The sequence below is a fragment of the Symphalangus syndactylus genome, chromosome 5 (genome assembly GCF_028878055.3).
Source record: "Symphalangus syndactylus isolate Jambi chromosome 5, NHGRI_mSymSyn1-v2.1_pri, whole genome shotgun sequence".
Taxonomy (NCBI): Eukaryota; Metazoa; Chordata; class Mammalia; order Primates; family Hylobatidae; genus Symphalangus; species Symphalangus syndactylus.
In genome coordinates this window covers 41,736,847-41,760,736 of record NC_072427.2, presented here as the reverse complement: position 1 = coordinate 41,760,736, position 23,890 = coordinate 41,736,847, and the positions used below count along the sequence as shown (strand labels likewise).

Below are 23,890 nucleotides of genomic sequence, written 5' to 3'. Positions count from 1 at the left end.
TTTCCTTGTGATAAATTCCTAAGAATAATGTTACTACATCAAATAATGTGATCTTTTTTTGACACTCGAGATGTATTTGCCAGATTATTTTGTCAAAATATATAAATCATCGGGCACAGTGGCTCATGCCTGTAATCCTAGCACTTTGAGAGGCGGAGACAGGCGGATCACCTGAGGTCGGGAGTTTGAGACGAGCCTGACCAATGTGGAGAAACCCCGTCTCTACCAAAAATACAAAATTAGCTGGGCGTGGTGGTGCATGCCTATAATCCCAGCTACTCGGGAGGCTGAGGCTGGGAATTTCTTGAACCCAGGAGGCGGAGGTTGCGGTGAGCCAAGATTGCACGATTGCACTCCAGCCTGGGCAACGAGAGTGAAACTTCCATCTCAAAAAAAAAAAAAATCATATTAATCTATAGCAATATTAGCATTCTACCCAGAAACCTGTTCACTCTTGAGTTTTGACGTTTCAAATTTGTTTTAGTTGTAAAAGGCTGTAATTTTATTTTATTTTTTTTGAGTTGGAGTCTCTGTCACCTAGGCTGGAGTGCAGTGGCGTGATCTTGGCTCACTGCAACTTCTGCCTCCCGGGTTCAAGCAATTCTCCCGCCTCAGCCTCCCGAGTAGCTGGGATTACAGGCGCCTGCCACCACACCCAGCTAATTTTTGCATTTTTAGTAGAGACAGGGTTTTGCCATGTTGGCCAGGCCTCCTGACCTCAGGTGATCCACCCACCTTGGCCTCCCAAAGTGCTGGGATTACAGGCATGAACCACCACGCCCAGCCTGTAATTTTATTATTAATGAGGTTGCACATGCCTCTATATTTTTTTCAATTAGATTTTAAGGTAATCATTCTGAGAAAAAATAGTTCTGATTGTACGTACTTTCCTTTGTTTGTTTGTTTGTTTGTTTTGAGAGAGTCTCACTCTGTCGCCCAGGCTGGAGTGCAGTGGCGCGATCTCCGCTCACTGCAAGCTCCGCCTCCTGGGATCACGCCATTCTCCTACCTCAGGCTCCCGAGTAGGGGGGACTACAGGTGCCTGCCACCACGCCCGGCTAATTTTTTGTATTTTCAGTAGAGATGGGGTTTTACCATGTTAGCCAGGATGGTCTCGATCTACTGACCTCATGATCCGCCTGCCTTGGCCTCCCAAAGTGCTGGGATTACAGCCACCGCGCCTGGCCTTGTTTGTTTGTTTTTAGACGATCTCTGTCAGGCTGGAGTACGTTGGTATGAACACATTTTACTGCAGCAATTCTCCTGCCTCAGCCTCCCAAGTAGCTGGATCTACAGGCTTGTACCACCATGTTTGGCTAATTTTTAAATTGTTTGTACAGATGGGCTCTCACCTTGTTGCCCAGGCTAGTCTTGAACTCCTAGACTCAAGTGATCCTCCCACCTCAGCCTCTCAAAGTGCTGCAATTACAGGAGTGAGCCACTGCAGCCAGCCACTTAACCCATTTTGGATCTTGGGTGTATCATAACCTATGGCTCTCTTTTCTGGGATATATAAATTTATAATATGCTGTCAAAGAAGAAAACACAACCATGAAATCAGTGTTGGCTTTAGAGTTATACTCGAGCTCAGATTTTGTTTCTGTGGTCTAATTTCTTTTTCTTCTTTTTTTTTTTTTTTTTTTTTTTTTGAGACGGAGTCTTGCTCTGTCGCCCAGGCTGGAGTGCAGTGGCGTGGTCTTGGCTCACTGTAAGCTCGGTGTCCCAGGTTCACGCCATTCTCCTGCCTTAGCCTCCCAAGTAGCTGGGACTACAGGTGCCCGCCACCATGCCTGGCTAATTTTTTGTATTTTTAGTGGAGACAGGGTTTCACCATGTTAGCCAGGATGGTCTCAATCTGACCTCATGATCTGCCCACCTCAGCCTCCCAAAGTGCTGGGATTACAGGCGTGAGCCACCGCGCCTGGCCACTGGTCTAATTTCTAACTGTGTGAATTCAGTAAATTTATAGTCATCTCTGAACTTCAGTTACTTTATCTGTAAAATAAAGATAATACAAACTGTCTTACAGGGTTATTGTGAAAATTAAATAACATGTATACTAAGTGCCTCAGCATTTAGCAGGTTCTCATTAAACTGAAACTGTTCATTTTTTCTGCCCCTTTTGTGAAATTTTCTTTTTTCTTCCATTATTTAGTGTTTAGTTTTGATAATATAAATGTATATTTAGGCTGGCATGGTGGATCATGTCTGGAATCCCAGTACTTCGAGATGCTGAGTTGGGAGGATTGTTTGAAGCCAGGACTTTGAGACCAGCCTGAGCAACATAGTGAGACCCCCTCTCTACAAAAATTTAAAAATTCAGACACAATGGCATGTGCCTGTTGTCTCAGCTACTCAGGAGGCTGAGGTGGGAGGATCACCTGAGCCTAAGAGTTTGAGACTGCAGTGAGCTATGATCACACTACTGCACTCCAGACTGGGCAACAGCATTAGATCCTGTCTTGAAAAAACGTATATTTAAAGGTGATATTCAGCAAATTTTTTTTTCACTGAGAAGACATTTTTATGTCACATTCTTAAATATTTTGGTGCCCTTAGTGAACCAAATTTTTATAAAGGAAGAAAAGATCCCTGCCATTTATTGAAAACCTGTCATGTGTCAAGCACTGCTTATTGCTGTACAGGTAAGGCCTGGACTGCGTACTTGTTTTCTGTTGACATGAAGGCTCCCGGCCATCAGGCCAGAACCAGATCTTCTGATATTTTGTTCTTTGTTGCACACTGGTACAACTAATTTGTATTTAGAGGCTGACACCATTTGACTTCCTTATTGAATTTCAGGGGTGGAGAATTCTGGAAAGGTGGACATCTATACCAAGGACCTTCTTCCTCATCAAGAATTGCGAATTAAGTCTGGTCTGGAGAAGGCTATCAAGCATAAAGACAAACTGTTAGAGTTTGACAGAACTAGGTATGAAAGGGTTAGAATAACAAATGCTAAGAAATAAACTAGTCCACAGATTCTGGCCATTATCTTGGTACTTGATACCTTCCCAAAGTGGAGTGTGAAAGAGTTTATAGCGAAAGAAGAGCTGGATGCTCTACATAGGAGGCCTACATCTTGTTTTTTAATTCATGTTTGAATAATATAGGCTCCCACCAAAAGAATCCTGTCCTGTAGCATTTTTTGATTCCTGGCAAATGTTAGTATATCCCCTGGACAGTTATGTGAGTTGACAGAATTCACCACTTGTTTTACTTGTAGCCATTCATTCAGTCACCTGTATTAGAGTACCTGTTATGTGCAAACTGTTAGGCTGGGCCCTGGAGAATTTGTAAGGAATTGCCTCTGGGAGAACATAGGTTATGCCCTATCATAGGAAGGCATGATTTACCCTTCTCCTTTCCTTTGACTAAATTTGTTTTTTCATTCAATAATCAGTATATTAAAATACAACTAAATTAGCTTTATACTAGTGCATTATTATTTAGCCCATTGACTTCGCTTTAGGAGATAGATTTATGATAATTCTGTTTTTGACTTCCTCCTTACTTACATTTTTTTTCTTTTGAACAAAATATTTGTTGAAAACCAGTTAGTGGTAAAAAATGTTTGGATAGGATTTATATGCTCCCTTCTCAAATGACTCTGTGAGGGTCCTCAGAGAGACCCTAAATCTCTTATAACCTGAGAGTCTGTTGCTGGCATTGTAATCTTTTGATGAGACATTCCTGCTACTTCCAAACCTTTAGCTATGAATACATGAGATAAGATTTAGAAAACTATTCCTTAAATAAACCCATCACAAGGTGTATAACTCATATTCACTCTTCATCCTTTCAGTATCACATTTCACACTACTCAGTAAAATGTATTATTAGAAATAGAAATGGAGGCCAGGTGCGGTGGCTCACGCTTGTAATCCCGGCACTTGGGGAGGCCAAGGTGGGTGGATCACGAGATCAGGAGATCCAGAACATCCTGGCTAACACGGTGAAACCCCATCTCTACTAAAAATACAAAAAAATTAGCCAAGCGTGGTGGCAGGTGCCTGTAGTCCCAGGTACTCGGGAGGCTGAGGCAGGAGAATGGCATGAACCCAGGAGGCGGAGCTTGCAGTGAGCCAAGATGGTGCCATTGCACTCCAGCCTGGGCAACAGAGCGAGACTCTGTCTCAAAAAAAAAAAACAAAAAACTAGAAATAGAATGCACTTACTTCTTGATAAACAGAAACTGGAAAAGGGTCTCTCCCTATTGTTGCTGTTTTGCTGGTGTGTTCATGGGTACCAGTTTCATTATCTAGGTTTTTGTATAAGACCAATTTCCACCAGGCACAGTGGCTCATGCCTGTAATCCTAGCACTTTGGGAGGCCAAGGCAGATGGATTGCTTGAGCCTGGAAGTTTGAGAGCAGCCTGGGCAACACAGCAAAACCCCGTCTGTACAAAAAATACAGAAATTAGCCAGACGTAATGTTACATGCCTGTAATCCCATCTACTTGGGAGGCTGAGGTGGGAGGATTGATTGAGACTGGGAGGTGGAGGTTACAGTGAGCCGAGATTAATCCAGTGCACTCCAGCCTGGGTGTCACAGTGAGATTGTCTTAAAAAAAAAAAAAAAATTTCCTCCAGAGTACTCTTAAAAAGTTTCTACTCTAAGTCTGCTTTATTTTTGTTTTATTTTTTTGGTGTGTGATCCGCCAGCCTCAGCCTCCCAAAGTGCTGGAATTACAGGTATGAGTCACTGCGCTTGGCCTAAGAAGACAAATTTTTTTTTTTTTTTTTGAGATGGAGTCTTGCTCTGTCGCCTGGGCTGCAGTGCAGTGGCGCCATCTTGGCTTACTGCAAGCTCTGCCTCCCGGACTCACACCATTCTCCTGCCTCAGCCTCCTGGGTAGCTGGGACTACAGGCGCCCGCCACCATGCCTGGCTAATTTTTTTGTATTTTTAGTAGAGACGAGGTTTCACCGTGTTAGCCAGGATGGTCTCGATCTCCTGACCTTGTGATACGTCCACCTCGGCCTCTCAAAGTGTTGGGATTACAGGCATGAGCCACCGTGCCCGGCTGACCAAATTTTTTTATAATTCTACCTGAGTATGAAAATTTGAAGCCAATATATGAATCTAACTTCAGTATTTCCCTTATGTCTATTTATGTCACTATTTGTAATTATGGGGAAACTTAATCTTAACTGGATTTATGACATTGGAGTAATCACTCAACTTCTATGAGCCCCAGGTTTATTATATGTAGAATGAGAGAGTTAGACCATCAAGATTCCTTCCAGTTTTTAGTTTCTCTGTCAGTATGATCTTAGAGATAGGCCTGATTGTCATATCTTGGAACTTGGCCCCAGTGCATTAGTGAGAACCTGGAAAGTGGGGTATAGGTAATGACATATAGTAGTAGGGTAATAGAATATCTTAAGAGTAAATAGTTGGCCAGGTGCAGTGGCTCACACCTGTAATCTTAGCACTTTGGGAGGCCAAGGTGGGTGGATCACGAGGTCAGGAGTTCAAGACCAGCCAGGCCAAGATGGTGAAACCCCATCCCTACTAAAAATACAAAAATTAGCCAGGCATGGTGTTGTGCCTATAATCCCAGCGACTCAGGAGGCTGAGGCAGAGAACTGCTTAAGCTGAGGAGGCAGTCACACCACTGCACTCCAGCCTGGGCGACAGAGCGAGACTCTGTCTCAAAAAAAAAAAAGGTAAATAGTTAAGCTACAGAACTGAGACTTCAGCATAGAACTCCAGTAAGCAAATAAGCCTAGCAAGAATAGACTGGATCCCAATTACAGAGGGACTAGGATACTTAGTAAGCTGTCGAACTTGAACTCAGATACAGCAAAACCAGGCTGAAGCCCAGCTTTCAGAAGGTAGAGGCTGGACTAATATGAAAGGTAGAAGGAAAATGGATTATGGTGCTGTGTCTTTTCTTACTTGAGGTTGAGATAAGTTCTAGGAGCTGAGCCTACACTGGAGATAAAACATATGCAGAGCTTGACCTGATTTTGGAACATATTTGAGATATTAAGTTACCTTGAAACTGTTTTCCAATAATCGGTCCTTATTTGTCAACAGATGACCTAATTACCATGTGTTCCCTTTTTGTCAGTATTCGAAGGACCCAAGTCATTGATGATGAGTCAGATTACTTTGCCAGTGATTCTAACCAATGGTTGTCCAAACTTGAGCGGGAAACCTTGCAGAAGCGAGAGGAGGAGCTGAGAGAACTTCGACACGCCTCTCGACTTTCTAAGAAGGTCACCATTGACTTTGCAGGAAGGAAGATCCTGGAAGAAGAAAATTCACTAGCAGAGTATCATAGCAGGTAAGTGAGCAGCACTAGAAAGGGTCTCAAAGAAGGAATAGGTTGACCATGAAGGATTTTCCCTTTCTAGTGGATCTTTTATTTTTGTTGATTTAAAAAATGTGTTTATTTGGAACAGAAAACATGTAAGAATAGCTAAGAAAAAATTTTTAAATGAACACTCCTACCAGATAATTACTGATTTTTGTGGTTTTTTTTTTTTTTTTTTTTTTTTTTGAGATGGAGTCTCGCTTTGTTGCCCAGGTTGGAGTGCAGTGGCCTGATCTTGGCTCATTGCAACCTCTGCCTCCCAGGTTCAAGCCATTCTTCTGCCTCAGCCCCTTGAGTAGCTGGGATTACAGGTGCCCACCACCATGCCCAGCTAATTTTTGTATTTTTAGTAGAGACAGGTTTTCACCATGTTGGCCAGGCTGGTCTCAAACTCCTGACCTCAAGTGATCCGCCTACCTCAGCCTCCCAAAGTGCTGGGATTATAGGCATGAGTCACCATGCTCAGCAAAAAAAAGTTTTTAAAACAATGAGATATAGTTTGGGCACAGAAATAGATTAATGAAACAGAATCCAGAAACAGATTGGTATGTTTACATTGTGTTTGTATGTGTGCACGGGTATGTGTATATATGTATGTGAGCTTAGTAATCAATAAAGCTAACATTTTTAATCACTAAATAAATAATTAAATATGTTATTTTGGGATAATTGCCTGTTTAGAAAAAAATCTAGGTAATGTCTTTATCTCAGACCATTCTATGATGCTGTAATAAGTTTCACTATAGAGTTAAATATAAACAATATAAAGGGATCAGAAAGAAATACAGAATTATAGGAGAATATAATTATAGTCTTGGTGTGATAAAGCTCTTCCTAAGCAAGATACAAAATCCTGAAGTCATGAAGATATAAGATATTTTAAATAAAAAAGACAGTACCAAGTTGGAAGAAAATATTTTAAGTGGTTTTAACAGTCAAAGGGACAATATCCATACTATATAAGTAAGAACTCTTGCAAATTAAAAGAAAATGACCAAAAACTCCAGCAGAAAAATGGACAAAAACTAAGAACAGACAATTTACAAGTGGGGAAGTACAAATAGCCAGTAACATTTGAAAAGATGTTTAACTAGCAATCAGGAAATACAGCTTTAAAAACAATATATCAATTTTTTTTGGCTCGTCAAATTTGGCTTAAATTTTTTTAAAAAGATAATATTCCATATTGTGTGGGTATAGGAAAATGGGGATATTCTGTTACTGTGAATGGGAGTATTAAAATGGTGCAGCCTACATACTGTATGATTTTAACTATTCAGTAGTTTCCAGGGATTAGAAGAGAGGGAGGAATAAATAGAAGGAGCACAGAGAAGATTTTTAAAGCAGTAAAACTACTCTGTATATAATTATAATGGTAAATATATGTCATTATAAATTTGTCCAAACCCATAAATTGTACAATACCAGGAGTGAACCCTAATGTAAACTGTGGCTTTTGGGTGATAATGATGTGTCAGTGTAGGTTGATCAGTTGTAACAAATGTACCACTCTGTTGAGGGATGCTAATAATGGGGGAGGCTATGTATTTGGGAGGTCTCGAGATGTGGATAACCTCTGTATATTCCTCTCAATTTTGCTCTGAACCTAAAACTGCTCTAAAAAATAAAGCCTAAGGCTGGGTGCGGTGGCTCACACCTGTAATTTCAGCACTTTGGGAGGCCAAGGTGGGAGGATCACTTGAGGCCAGGAGTTCAAGACCAGCCTGGGCAACATACCGAGACCCCACCTTAAAAAAAGTCTATTAACATAAACATAAACAAAAAAGTAACAACTTTTTAGAAGAGAATATTTAAATTGTGCATACTTTTTTTTTTTTTTTTTGAGGCGAAGTCTTGCTCTGTTGCCCAGGCTGGAGTGCAGTGGCGTGACCTTGGCTCACTGCAAGCTCCGCCTCCTGGGTTCATGCCATTCTCCTGACTCAGCCTCCCAAGTAGCTGGGACTACCGACGCCCGCCACCACGCCTGGCTAATTTTTTTTGTAGTTTTAGTAGAGACAGGGTTTCACTGTGTTAGCCAGGATGGTCTCGATCTCCTGACCTTGTGATCCACCCGCCTTGGCCTCCCAAAGTGCTGGGATTACAGGCGTGAGCCACTGCGCCCGGCACTAAATTGTGCATACTTTTGACTTATCAGCTACACACCAGATATCAAGATAACAATTTCCTTTTCCCTTGTCAAAGATTTTTTTAAAAATTTGCCATTCTCAGACATGAAAAATGGTATTTCATTCTAATTTTTATTCACATTCCTTTGCTTTAGTTGTATGCTAGTATATTTGAGTGTTCTAAAAATGTATTCATTTGCTTTTTTATTATTTCTTTTGTAGAGATTCTAGAGTTCTGGATATACTTATCATTATACTGTGTCAAATCTATTCCTTTCAGACCTCACTCTCCCCATGCTATTTTAGACTTACCTCATCATACAAATTCTTGTACTTTTTAAAGGCTTCAGGCCTTTGTTTCTGATTTTTCCTTGGCTTGGAAATTCCTCCCCCAGTCTTTGCATTTCACATACCTACCTCTCCCTTGAACCTACATGATACAACATGTTGGATGATGGAATAATAACCACTAAACGGATTGTGCCTGTTTCATAGTAATTATTACATCCCCTCATGTATGATTCATCATCTATACGGCTGTCTTAAATCTGCCGCTTGGATTGAAAGCCTCTTAAAAAAAAAAAGCCTCTTGAAGGCAGGAACAATGTCTTCCCCACCTTTTAAGCTGCCTTATATATGAGATATTCCTAACAAACATATATTGAATTGAAGGTCAAGTTTAGCTTTTCCTGTTAGTTGAAGCTTTTCATTATGTTGTGCCTCACAATTATTGTTGTTATCCACAAATGTTTGTCAAGCATCCAACAGGAGTATTGAATAGAGTAGCAAGTACTGTAGAGCTATAGAATGAATTAAGATAGGGTTCCTTCAGGGCTTATGATCTCTTACTAACTAACCAGTAGGTTTCCACAATCTTTAAATGAAAATCATCACATTATTTTATAGGTTTAGAGCCAGATATCCAGTGCCAACATCATAGGCACGGGATAACATGGGATGTATCCAATGATTGTTTAGATAGTGGGTACTATAGGACCTTAGAGAGAGGATTAAGCATTTTTGTGCTGGGCCAGTAGGGTACCTCTGTATAACTTCTGAGCCTTCAAGCAAAGATAGAATGCAGACTAGCGAGAAGGAGTGGAGAAAGGACTGCTGAGTAGGCAGAGGAATAACTGTATAGGTTGTACTGAGAAGATGAGCTGCCATAGAATACCCCTCTGTGGGTCAGGGTATTCCTAGGCAACTTTTTTTTTTTCTTTTTGTGACAGGGCCTTATTGACTATTGCCCAAGCTGGAGGACAGTGGCCCCTTGAACTCCTGGGCTCAAGTGATCCTCCCATCTCATCCTCCCAAGTAGCTAGAACTACAGGAGTGAGCCATCATGCCCAGCTAATTTATTTTTTGTAGAACCAGGGTCTCTCTGTTGCCCAAGCTGGTCTCAAACTCCTGGCCTCAAGTGATCCGCCTTCTTTGGCCTATGATAGTGTTGGAATTACAGGCATGAGCCACCACTCCTGGCCTCTAGGCAGCTTTTCTGGTCTTGGCATGTTTAATGATCTTGTTGAGCAGGTGAATGACTGTAGTGTGCCCTATGTATTTTCTTGGTATTCTGGAACTTTTATTTTATTTTATTTTTTTAAATTTTTTGAGACAGAGTCTCGCTCTATTGCCCAGGCTGGAGTGCAGTGGCACGACCTCGGCTCATTGCAACCTCCTCCGCCGTTTCAAGTGATTCTCCTGCCTCAGCCTCCCGAGTAGCTGAGACTACAGGCGTGTGCCACCATGCTCAGCTAATTTTTGTATTTTTAGTAGAGATGGGGTTTCACCATGTTGGCCAGGGTGGTCTCGATCCCTTGACCTTGTGATCTGCCAGCCTTGGCCTCCCGAAGTGCTGGAATTACAGGAGTGAGCCACTGTGCCCGGCCATTCTGCAATATTTATTAACTCATATTCCTTAGGGATTTTGGTGTGAGAAGGAAGTTGGAGTGGGTATTAGGGAAGGTCATCCATAGACTCCTCTTTATATTCCAAATTTTATTACTATTAAAGCATTTTATGTTGGTGGTAAGCATTCTGAGCATAGAACATTACCAATTGTTGCATCCTTTTGGTTTATTATCACAGACTAGATGAGACAATACAGGCCATTGCCAATGGAACCTTGAACCAGCCACTGACCAAATTGGATAGATCTTCTGAAGAGCCTTTGGGAGTTCTGGTAAATCCCAACATGTACCAGTCCCCTCCCCAGGTTAGTGGACCTTTGCTCTAACTGTTAATAAGAGAAGTTTGGCCTCAATTTTGCCTTCTTTTAAGTATGTCTATTTCATAGACTTTAGATACCAATCAGCTCGCTCAACACACCTGTACCAATCAGCTCTCTCAACACACCTGCCAACCTTATTCTCTGGCCCACATTTTTTCCATTTTTATTGCAGTACTTCTGACAAATTGACTTGTTTTATCTTCCAAGTATTTCCCAAGAAAGGGTTTTGTTAAGTACTGTAGAAATTTAGACAAAAATTCCATGGTTCTTTTGTTAATGCTCTTTCTCTTTTTTTTTTTTTTTTTTTTTTTTTGAGGCGGAGTCTCACTCTGTTGCCCAGGCTGGAGTGCAGTGGCATGATCTTGGGTCACTGCAACCTCCACCTCCCAGGTTCAAGCTATTCTCTTGCCTCAGCCTCCTGAGTAGCTGGGACTACAGGTGCCCGCCACCACGCTCAGCTAATTTTTTGTATTTTTTAATAAAGACAGGGTTTCACCGTGTTAGCCAGGATGGTCTAGATCTCCTGACCTCGTGATCCACCTGCTTCGACCTCCCAAAGTGCCCAGCTATCAATGGGTTTTATAGGGAAGCTGGCATTCATTAAAAGTAAATATTCACCGGGCGCACTTTGGGAGGCTGAGGCAGGCAGATTGCTTGAGCCTGGGAGTTCTAGACCAGCCTGAGCAACATGGTGAAACCCCGTCTCTACTAAAAATACAAAAATTAACTGGGCATGGTGGCGTGGTGCCTGTAGTCCCAGCTACTTAGGAGGCTGAGTCGGGAGAATCACCTGAGCCCAGGAGGCAGAGGTTGCAGTGAGCTATGATCATGCCACTGCACTCCAGCCTGGGCGACAGAGCGAGACCCTGTCTCAAAAAAAAAAGTAAATATTTGAGAAAAATATATGTTTGGGAATGGTGGAGAAAAAAATTCCAGGCAGAATGAATTGTAGTAACAAAGGCATGTGTACACAAAAACATGGGATATAGATATAGGAATTTCCAAGCACACAAATCTAGAGAGGGAATTTCCAGGCAGAAGGTACAACACATACAAAGGCTCAGCAGCTTGAGAGCATTGCAGGTTTGGGGAATCACAAATAATTAACTATTGTTATGGACTGATAAGTGTATTAGTTTCCTAGGGCTGCTGTAACAAAGTACCACAAATTAGGTGACCTAAAACAACAGAAATTTATTCTCCCACACCTGGAGGCTAAAAGCCCGAAATCAAGGTGTTGGAAAGACTACATTCCCTCCGAAGGCTTTACAGGAGAATGCTTCCTTACCTCTTTAAGCTTCTGGTGGCTCTAGGTGTCTTTTGCCTTGTAGCTCATCACTCTAATCTCTGCCTCTGTCTTCACATGGACTTCTTCCCCATGTGTGTCTCCGTCACTGTGTGCGCTCTCCTCTTACAAGGATACAAGTCATTGGATTTAGGGCCTACTATAATCTAATATAACCTCATCTTAAACTGATTACATCTGTAAAGACTATTTCCAAATAAGGTTGTATTCACAGACTCCATCTAGGTGGACATTGATTTTGGGGGGATACTACTCAACCCAGTACAGTAAGCAACATCTGATCATGAAAGATTTTTTGTCTTATGCTAATGAGTTTAGGTTTTGCCCTAAAGTAGGCAAAGAAGAGTTCTGGAAGAATTTTAACAGAAGATGGGCATGGCTTCCATGCCTACATAGAGAATGGATTGGAGGGAAGAGTAAGTAAGATTAGAAGCTGAGAAATTGCCAAGGAAGTCATTGTAATAGCACCATGGAAAGATGATGCAAGCCCAAATTAGTATTAAAGCACTAGTGGGGCAGTAGAGAGTTATTTAAAGACCAAAAGTGGGAGCCGGGCCTGAGACGTAGTGATACACATCTATAGTCCCAGATACTTGGGAAGCTGAGGTGGGAGGATCACTTGAGACCAGGAGTTGGAGGCTGCAGTGAGCTACGATTAAGCCACCACACTCCAGCCTGGATGACACAGTGAGACCCCATCTCTAAAAAAAAATAATTATCATCATAAAGACTAAAAATGTAGATGAAGAGACCTGCTGGCAGATTCTTTAATAGTATTATCAAAAGATAATGAGGAATTAATTTAGGAAAGTGGCTGTATAATTAGAGGGAACAGCTGTAGTAGAAATAGAAAAAATAATTTGGGCCTCAAGATTGTTCACATACCAACATTTTATGAAATTATTTATTTCCAGCCAGGTGTGGTGGCTCACATCTGTAATCCTAGTATTTGGGGAAGCTGAGGCAGGAGGATCACTTGAAGCCAGGAGGTCAAGACCAGCCTGGGCAGCAGAGCAAGACAGTGTCTCAAAAAAAATTTTTTAAAAAGAAATTATTTATTTACCCTATAATGGATCAATTCTTTTTCCTCTTTGGTCCTCTGTAAAAACTTCTATGTCCTATTTAGTATGTACTCAATTCTGCCTTATGTTTTGAATAGTTATTTATGTGTCTGTCTTCCACTAGGCTTTAAGTTCCTTGCAAGCAAGAACCGTATCTTTTTCATATTTTATGTCTCCCTAGTTAATGTGCTTTTCACAGTTAAGTACTCAATAAATGTGTATTTATTGTAAAAATGTGTATTTTTAAGATATGCCACAATTGACAAGAATCATAAAATTGTACGGCAGAAAGATCCTTAGAAATGTATTTAGTCCAACTTCATCCTTTTCCAGTTGGAAAAACTGAAATCTTTAGGGGTTAAATGCCTAGGGTTTCGACTACCACTAGAAGTTTTTTCCTATAAGTTATTTTATGTTCATTTTTATTTATTTTTGAGACAGGATATTGTTCTGTCATCCAGGCTAGAGTGCAGTGGTATGATCACAGCTCACTGCAGCCTCTACCTCCCAGGCTCAAGAGATCCTCCCATCTCAGCTTCTCAAGTGGCTCAGACTACAGTAGCCACATGCCATCATACCTTACTAATTTGTATATTTTTTTGCAGAGAAGAGTTTCGCCTTGTTGCCCAGGTTGGTCTTAAACTTCTGGGCTCAAGCAATCCTCCTGCCTTGGCCTCCTTAAGTGCTGGGATTACAGACATCGGCCATCATGCCTGGCCCTTATTATTATTTTTAAAGACACAGAATCTCACCATGTTGCCCAGGCTGGCCTTAAACTTGTGGGCTCAAGTGATCCTCCTGCCTCACCTCCTGAGTAGCTAGTGATGCTACAGGCATGCATCACTGTGTCCAGCTTTATAAATTATTAAATTTTTTAAAAAGATAACTCCAAATATCATCATGCTAATTGCCTTTATTTTTAAATTTTAATTTTGGAGCACATGGTATCGTTGCTCTGGAAGAAACATTAACCTTTGCCATTCTCTGTCTGAACTGTTGCCAAGACTCTTCACTCTCCTGTAATTACCTGTACCTTATAATTCTCTATTCTTTTTATATGATGGGAGCCCTGTTTTAGTAGTCCTCCATCCTCTCTTTCAGGAGACAAGTTCTTCATTTCAGGGTAAGAGAATATTTCATGCATCCAGTAGTCAGAACTGCTGCCTCTGACCTGACAACATCTGTTTGGCTTTGTCATGGTGCCAGCATGTGACACTGCCCCTAAGCACATGCAGAATTGTGGACCAAAATGTTGAACCTTCATTTACCTCACAGAATTCTATTGAAAAATTATCCAGAACCAAGTATGGATCATTAAGTATAAATTGGAAATAATTATAGCTCTTTTGGTCTGATATTTGTGCTGTTGCTGGAATTAGTAAGCATTGTATGGAGATTTCAACATTCTAATTATTCTTTAAGATGGGCCTTGTTACCATACCTGAGACTTCTACTGAATGTATACTATCTCTACCCTTTTGGCCTTATTTCAGACAAAGATGGGATTTATTTTTCATTTGTTGTTATTGTTCTGAGACAGAGTCTCACTCTCTTGCCCAGGCTGGAGTGTAGTGGCACAATCTTGGCTCACTGCAACCTCCACCTCCTGGGTTCAAATGATTCTCCTGCCTCTGCCTCCTGAGTAGCTGGGATTATAGGCACCTGCCACCATGCCCGGCTAATTTTTGTAGTTTTAGTAGAGATGGGGTTTCACCATGTTAGCCAGACTGGCCTAGAACTCCTGACCTCAAGTGATCCACCCACCTTGGCCTCTCAAAGTGCTGGGATTACAGGCGTGAGCCACGATGCCCAGCCTGGTATTTATTTTTCTAAGAAAAATGTTCCCAATATGATTTCCTCATTATTAGCATTCACATCATTTTGTCTACCTACCCCAGATTCTTGCCTTATAAGACAAAACTGTATGTTTGTTTTTCTGTGTAGTGGGTTGACTACACAGGTGCAGCCTCACAGAAGAAGGCTTTCCGTTCTTCAGGATTGGGACTAGAGTTCAACTCATTTCAGCACCAGTTGCGAATCCAGGATCAAGAATTTCAGGAAGGCTTTGATGGTGGCTGGTGCCTCTCTATACATCAGCCCTGGGCTTCTCTGCTTGTCAGAGGGATTAAAAGGTAAGAATAAAAATGAATCTGGGCAGTGGAAGATCTTAGAGTGACATAAATTTAATTTAGAAATATGGATTGGAATTAGTTTTCCTCAATCTAGTGATGATTTATAATACTCTTCAATAAATAGAACTTTGAACAACATATTCATTTTACTGACTTGGTAGTAGTATATTTTAAAATTAATTTTAAAACATTTAAATTGACAAATATAGTAGTAGTTTTTGTACTGAATAGCTTAAACAAACCGAGCTTAAAAAGGCTAAGAAACAAAATCATAACAAAGATAGAAGACTAATTTTTTCATCTTTGGAAGGAAATCTATTGAAAAAACTTCTCTTGGCTTTGTCTTTGTAATATACTACTCAGCAACCTTAATAATTTGATCCTATTTGAAACATAGTTTTGTTGCCTATTTACTTATTAAGATACCAGCATAACTGATTTTATTTTCCTGTCCATAGATCTAACTATTAATCTGGCTAATAATATTGAGAAACTATTTTATCACAAAATCCTTTTCTACAAAAGTAGGGGAAATTGAGATAAGTAGAGGTATTATACAGCTGAGTTACACGTATTACTGATGATAATATTTAATAGCTTACTATTCCATGGTGTCTTGTGTTTTTTTTCTTTTCTTTTTTTTTTTTAAGACCGAGTCTCGCTCTGTCGCCAGGCTGGAGTGCAGTGGCGTGGTCTCGGCTCACTGCAACCTCTGCCTCCCAGGTTCACGTCATTCTCCTGCCTCAGCCTCCCAAGTAGCTGGGACTACAGGCGCCCGCCACCACGCGTGGTTAATGTTTGTATTTTTAGTAGAGACGGGGTTTCACCGTGTTAGCCAGGATGGTCTCGATCTCCTGGACCTCGTGATCTGCCCACCTCGGCCTCCCAAAGTGCTGGGATTACAGACGTGAGCCACCGCGCCCAGCGTGTTTGTTTCTTAATTCAGTTTTTAAAAATAGTGTTTTTCTTGACTTTTATTATCCATGTAAATGGAAAACTGTAAAGCACAGAAAAGTAGCTAGAAAAAGAAAGATTACCTAAATCCCACACCAAGAAACCGCTGTTATTAGCACTTTGGAGTGTTTCTATCTTTTTTTTGAGACAGAGTCTTGCTCTGTCGCCCAGGCTAGAGTGCAGTGGCCTGATCTTGGCTCACTGCAATCTCTGCCTCCCGGGTTCAAGCAATTCTGCAGCCTCAGCCTCCCGAGTAGCTGGGATTACAGGCGCCCGCCACCACACCTGGTTAATTTTCATATTTTTAGTAGAGATGGGGTTTCACCATGTTGGCCAGGGTGGTCTCGAACTCCTGACATCATGATCCGCGCACCTTGGCCTCCCAAACTGCTGGGATTACAGGTGTGAGCCACTGTGCCTGGCTTCTTTTTTTTTTTTGTGACGAAGTTTTGCTCGTTTCCCAGGCTGGAGTGCAATGGTGCGATATCAGCTCACTGCAACCTCCACCTCCTGGGTTCAAGCCATTCTCCTGCCTCAGCCTCCTGAGTAGCTGGGATTACACGCATGCGCCACCACGCCTGGCTAATTTTGTATTTTCAGTAGAGACAAGATTTCTCCATGTTGGTCAGGCTGGTCTCAAACTCCCAAACTCAGGTGATTGGACCGCCTCAGCCTCCTAAAGTGCTGGGATTACAGGTGTGAGCCACTGTGCCCGGCTGTTTCTATTTTTCTTGTGTAAGTTGTTAAATGGTGAGAGCATGATATATATGTTTGTGTTTTTCTTCTTTCACTTATCATTACAACATATTTCTTTTGCTTCTTCTTTTTTTTTTTTTTTTTTTTGAAACGGAGTCTTGCTCTTTCGCCCTGGCTGGAGTGCAGTGGCGTGATCTTGGCTCACTGCAAGCTCCGCATCCCAGGTTCACATCATTCTCCTGCCTCAGCCTCCTGAGTAGCTGGGACTATGGGTGCCCGCCACCATGCCCAGCTAATTTTTGTGTGTATGTGTTTTTAGTAGAGACGGTGTTTCACCGTGTTAGCCAGGATGTTCTCGATCTCCTGATCTTGTGATCTGCCCGCCTTGGCCTTTCAAAGTGCTGGGATTACAGACGTGAGCCACCGTGCCAGGCCATTTCTTATTTTTTTCTATTAGAATTTTATATGCCTGGCAATGTCCCAACTCATAGCAGTAAAAACACCTTATATTTAAATAGAATTTTAGTTTTCAAGGCAGTAGCTCTATGAAATACAGTCATGTGCTGCATAACGACTTTTCAGTCAGCAATGGAACACATGTACAACAGTGGTCCCATAAGATTATAATACCGGCCGGTCACGGTGGCTCATGCCTGTAATCCCAGCACTTTAGGAGGCCGAGGTGGGCAGATCACAAGTTCATGGTGAAACCCCGTTTCTACTAAAAATATAAAAATTAGCCAGGCGTGGTAGTGTGTGCCTGTAATCCCAGCTACTCGAGAGGCTGAGGCAGGAGAATTTCTTGAACCCGGGAGGTGGAGGTTGCAGTGAGCCAAGATCTCATCATTACACTCCAGCCTGGGCGACAGAGCGAGACTCCATCTGGAAAAAAAAATTATAATACTATATTTTTATGCTACCTTTTCTTTTCTTTCTTTCTTTTATTTTTTTTTTAGACAGGATCTCGCTCTGTTGCCCAGGCTGGAGTGCAGTGGCATGATCTCAGCTTGCTGCAACCTCCACCTTCCAGGTTCAAGCATTCTCCTGCCTCAGCCTCTCGAGTAGCTGGGATTACCGACATGCACCATCATGCCCGGCTAATTTTTGTATTTTTAGAAGAGATGGGGTTTTGCCCTGTTGGCCAGGCTGGTCTCAAACTCCTGACCTCAAGTGATCCACCCGCCTCCACTTCCCAAAGTGCTGGGATTACAGGCGTGAGCCACCATGCTCAGCCTTTACTGTACTTTTTCTATGTCTAGATGTATTTACACATGCAAATAGTTACCACTGTGCTCCAGTTGCCTACAGTATTCTGTACAGTAACATGCTGTACAAGTTTGTAACTTAAGAACAAGAGGCTGCCGGGCACGGTGGCTCACGCCTATAATCCCAGCACTTTGGGAGGCCAAGGTGGGTAGATCACCTGAGTTCAGGAGTTCAAGACCATCCTAGCCCCATCTCTACTAAAAATAACAAAAATTAGTGGAGCGTGGTGGCGCATGCCTGTAATTCTAGCTACTCGGGAGGCTGAGGCAGGATAATTGCTTGAACCCAGGAGGCAGAGGCTGCAGTGAGCCGAGATTGTCTGGGTGATAGAGTGAGACTCGGTCTCAAAAAGAAAAAAAAAGAGCTAGAGGCTATACCATAGCCTAGGTGTGTAGTAGGTTACACTATCTAGGTTTGTGTAAGTTCAGCCAATGAAATTGCCTAAAGACACATTTCTCAAGACATATCCCCATTGTTAAGCAAGATGTGACTGTAGATTAGGCCAGTATTATTATGGTCTTTGACAAATGAGGATACTGAAGCAGGCAAAGGTAAAATGGATTCCCCTGAAATATGAAGCTAGGTAATGACAGAGATGGAACTAGAGTTCTGGTTTTCAGAGTGCTCTTTCCCCTCTACTGTTCAGGCTTCAGACATTTCTCTTACTTTACTTAAAAGCAAATGATTATCAGCATTTAGGCATAATCATTTCTACTTTGGTAGTTTCACTATTAGCTGCCATTTCTCTACTGTATTAAGGTGCACTACACCTCTTCTCCCCTCTTGGAGGTCAGGTTTCCTTGCTTTGGCTCCTAATTGTTTCATAGTTCATGTCTGTAAACGCCATTAGAACAAGTGCATGGGAATCCACTTCTGCTCCAGGATGATCAAACACTTAGATGTCTGTTCTTCTCATTGAATTTTCTGCAATTTAAGTGTCTTGCTTTTCCAAAGTAGAAAACTAAACAATTTGCCTTCTGCTAAGGGAATCAGAGTGTTTACATTTCTCTCATCCTATTTGGATCTCTTACTCAAATTTTCTCACAGAAGTGAACAGAATGAGCAGCATCTAGTGCAGTCACTTTATTTTAATCCCACAGAAATAAAGTAGGTAGTTTTGCCACATTTGTGGGACCATTTTCCCAGTAATTCTTGAGGTTATTTGGCCTAGAGGGAAGATATACATTGGTTCATTCCCCATATCGTGTGCCTACTGTGTGCCTGGCACTCTTCCAATTTATCTGTGTTGGGAAACCAAGGATATGAAAAATTCATGACCCCATTTTCCATTATAAGAATGGGATAAGAGGGATATATTATCAAGGTACTTTATTTAATTTGGTGGGAGAGGAAAGAGAAACATCTTTTTGTAACCCTTGGAAAGTAGCAATTAAATTCTCCCGAATACATTCTGTTATTCTCTTTACAGGTTTTTTCAAACTAGTCCACAAGTTGTTTAATAATCCACAAAGAAAACCCCAAATACAATTTAAAAATGCAAATGGGGCCGGGCACGGTGGCTCACGCCTGTAATCCCAGCACTTTGGGAGGCCAAGGCAGGCAGATCACAAGGTCAAGAGATTGAGACCATCCTAACATGGTGAAACCCCATCTCTACTAAAAATACAAAAATTAGCTGGGTGTGGTGGCATGTGCCCGTAGTCCCAGATACTTGGGAGGCTGAGGCCAGAGAATCACTTGAACCCAGGAGGCAGAGGTTGCAGTGAGCCGAGGTTGCGCCACTGCTCTCCAGTCTGGCGACACAGCAAGACTCCGTCTCAAAAAAAAAAAAAAAAAAAGCAAATGGGTGTGGTTCTAATGGAAGAGTAAAGATAAGCGTTTTTATTTACTTAAATTATTTTAAATAATAAAAAGTAACATTCTTGGGAGTTATGTGTAGATGAGGATTTTTCTGTCAGGTTGGAGAACAAATCAACTAATCTTCTAAGGAAAGGTTAGCCTTTGACTCAAGGGCAAGGATTTCCACATCTCTAATATGACTTATATGCCTTGAAAATATAGGATTTGTATTGTAGAAGCACCAAGACTGGTCAGGGCTCCAAATCTGAGTTGTAGGGATCAGGTGAAAAGCAGTCAAGAGTTGAGAGAGATGACTTGTCACTATTCTGATGGAGGAGAAATTAGTGGACAGAGTTCATCCTCAAGTGAAAGGTATTGTGAGAGAAAAGTGTTTTTGACAAAAGATACTGCTCTTGGGAAGGCATCATCTATAGACCTCTTGGTTCAACTGGATAATTTGCTATAGGATTTGTTATATATTATGGGATATTCCAGGAAACTAGAATTTAGATCCTTCCCACTAAATTTGTTATTTGTTTAAGGGTGGAGGGCAGATCCTGGTACACACCCCACAGAGGACGACTTTGGATAGCAGCCACAGCTAAAAAACCCTCCCCTCAAGAAGTCTCAGAACTCCAGGCTACATATCGTCTTCTTCGTGGGAAAGGTAACAGCCGTATATTCTCTTTGCAATTTTACTTTGTGAGAGAAGTCATTGACGTTCATCTTCTTCCACTTCCCTCTTTCTTTGGTTTTTTCTTTGTTAAAAGAGACTTTTAATCTTTGTATATGTTTGTTTGTTTAGTGGTAAATCATTGACAGCGTTCAAAGCATTAATCTGTCAAAACAGTGCAAATAAAAATATCAATTTCCAACACAAGAAATCAACTAGTCTTAATTTTTTTTATCTGAGAAAATCATCTTCTTTACTCTAAGGGTAAAATTACTAGTGTAAACTCTGAGATCCTTACATTGGGAAGAACAACCACAAATAGGAGTTCTCATTGAGAGTGGCCTAAATAGACGCCTGCTATTGTATTTGGACAAATCAAAGTTGATTGACTTAAGCAACATATTTTGGGAATTACCCCAAGAATGCTAACTTTGGATCCTTAAAAAGACTTCTGACCTTTGGGCATCCTGTTTTTCCTTCGTCTTATCCAGCTCATACAGTTGTTTTGAGGGTAGAATAAAAGGACAACTACACAACCATCTTTAAAGGTTTTTAAGAAACAAGGCTGGCCGGGCGCGGTGGCTCATGCCTGTAATCCCAGCACTTTGGGAGGCCGAGGCGGGTGGATCATGAGGTCAGGAGATCGAGACCATCCTGGCTAACATGGTGAAACCCCATCTCTACTAAAAATACAAAAAAAAATTAGCCGGGCGTGGTGGCAGGCGCCTGTAGTCCCAGCTACTTGGGAGGCTGAGGCAGGAGAATGGCGTGAACCTGGGAGGCGGAGCTTGCAGTGAGCCGAGATCGCACCACTGCACTCCAGGCTGGGTGACAGAGTGAGACTCCGTCTCAAAAAAAAAAAAAGAAGGCTTAAAGAATCACTAGGAATAAAAAGTTCATGCTTCCTTAAAAGCACTTTTCTTTTTTATTTTTATTTTTTTTGAGACAAAGTCTCGTTCTGTAACCAGACTGGAGTGCAGTGGCGCCATCTCTTCTCACTGCAACCTCCGCCTTCCACGTTCAAGTGATTCTCCTGCCTCAGCCTTCCGAGTAGCTGGGACCACAGGCGCATGCCACCACACCCAGCTAATTTTTTGTATTTTTAGTAGAGACAAGGTTTCACCATGTCGGCCAGGCTGGTCTTGAACTCCTGACCTCAAGTGATCTGCCTGCCTTGGCCTCCCAAAGTGCTGGGGTTACAGGTGTCAGCCACTGCGCCTGGCCTAAAAGCACACTTCTATTTCGATTGATATGACTGGCTTGTTTTAAAGACATTCATTCTTACGGTTTTAATCACATTTTGATGTTTTTTTTTTTCTTGTCACCTGTAACTGCCTTACTTTGCTTCCAAAACTCATCACTGCCAAACTCCAATCTGATCCAATGGCGTATAGTAGAATTGATTTGTATTAGGATGAATTTGTGGGGTTCTTGAACTTTGATGGCATGAAGGCAAAGGAAAAATTTTCTAGCTTAACATGTGGATAGTGGACTAAGTGAGCCACTCACTAGATTTTTTTGCTAAAATGCAAACAGTTGTGCCAAGTAAATCTCACTGTTTTCCTTATGTCTACAAATAGATAATGGAAAAAGTTATTAATGTTTGTTCAGAATTGAAAACAGATTCCTGAGTTCCAAGATCACAAAGGAAGAAATTTATTCAATATTTTTGTTATTCCTGATTCAGATGTGGAATTTCCTAATGACTATCCGTCAGGTTGTCTTCTGGGCTGTGTGGACCTAATTGACTGCTTGTCCCAGAAGCAATTTAAGGAGCAGGTGAGTAAAGAATACTTTTTTTTTTTTTTTTAAATAGAGACAGGGTTTCACCATGTTGGCTAGGCTGGTCTTGAACTCCTGGCCTCAAGTGATCCTCCCGCCTTGGCCTCTTAAAAGTGCTGGGATTATAGGCGTGAGCCACCACACCCAGCCTGGTGCATATAAATATCTGTATAAAAAGCTATTTCCAGGCCGGGTGCCGGTGGCTCAGGCCTGTAATCCCAACACTGGGAGGCCGAGGCAGGCGGATCACAAGGTCAGGAGATCAAGACCATCCTGGCTAACACAGTGAAACCCCGTCTCTACAAAAAATTAGCCGGGCGTGGTGGCATGTACCTGTAGTCCCAGCTACTCCAAAGGCTGAGGCAGGAGAATAGCTTGAACCCGGGAGATGGAGGTTGCAGTGAGCCGAGGTCCTGCCACTGCACTCCAGCCTGGGCAACCGAGTGAGATTCCTTCTGGGGGAAAAAAAAAAGCTATTGTCGCAATCCAGCTAACAAGTATATAGGGTCTTCATGCCTTACCAAAACCTTGCTTCTTTTGAAGAAACCCTTGATTATCCCTTGAATTATTTTGATTGAGGGATGGGAATACTAGGATCTGTTATTGCTAATTCTGGAGCTTTTCCAGGCTATTGAACTCATGATAGGCAAATGTATTTGACCCTGATTGCCAGGACTATGCCGTATTTGGGAGGAGGTATGTGTATTTATGTATGAATGTACATATGTATGCATTTATATATTTTTATTTTTATCACTAAAGATTGAACTGACAGGTCAGGCGCAGTGGCTCACACCTGCAGTCCCAGCACTTTGGGAAGCCGAGGCGGGTGGATCACTTTAGGTCAGGAGTTTGAGACCAACCTGGCCAACATGGTGAAACCCCGCTTCTACTAAAAATACAAAAATTAGCCTGGTGTGGTGGCGCATGCCTGTAATCCCAGCTACTCAGGAGGCTGAGGCAGGAGAATTGCTTGAACCCAGGAGGCGGAGGTTGTAGTGAGCTGAGATCGTGCCACTGCACTCCAGCCTGGGCAACAGAGTGAGACTCTGTCTCAAAAAAAAAAAAAAAAAAAAAGATGGGCATGGTGGCTCACACCTGTAATCCCAGCACCTTGGGAGGCCAAGGCGGGCAGATCATGAGGTCAGGAGATCAAGACTATCCTGGCTAACACAGTCAAACCCCATCTCTACTAAAAATACAAAAAAAATTGCTGGGTGTGATGGCACGCACTTGTAGTCCCAACTATTCGGGAGGCTGAGGCAGGAGAATCTCCTGAACCCAGAAGGCGGAGGTTGCAGTGAGCTGAGATCATGCCACGGCACTCTGGCCTGGGCAACAGAGCAAGACTCTGTCCGTCCCCCCCCCCCAAAAAAAAACATTAAACTGATGTAACTAAAGTACATTTTTGAACAGCAGAGGGAGCCGAAAGACTTTAACTTAATTAGAAAATTCCTGAAATGTAGGACCTTTATGTTTAGACACAGAACTAGCAGAAATCCAAAACAGGAAAAGTCCATCCTTGAGCACAAACAGTCTTAC

General features: G+C 41.9%; 1 protein-coding gene across 3 annotated transcripts in view; it reads left to right on the top strand.

The window, feature by feature from the left end:
• The window catches only part of TRIP4 (thyroid hormone receptor interactor 4), a 74,666-nt gene that overhangs the window by 19,558 nt on the left and 31,218 nt on the right, over window positions 1-23,890 (top strand). For all 3 annotated transcript variants that reach the window (XR_008657683.2, XM_055278166.2, XM_055278167.2), the window contains exons 6-11: window positions 2,803-2,932; window positions 6,080-6,295; window positions 10,537-10,663; window positions 14,990-15,177; window positions 20,436-20,560; window positions 22,254-22,345. Coding sequence is in view for 2 of the 3 variants with exons in the window: in XM_055278166.2 (XP_055134141.2) it covers window positions 2,803-2,932; window positions 6,080-6,295; window positions 10,537-10,663; window positions 14,990-15,177; window positions 20,436-20,560; window positions 22,254-22,345 (878 nt within the window). In the remaining variant the exon portion in view is untranslated. The remainder of the gene's footprint in view (window positions 1-2,802; window positions 2,933-6,079; window positions 6,296-10,536; window positions 10,664-14,989; window positions 15,178-20,435; window positions 20,561-22,253; window positions 22,346-23,890) is intronic.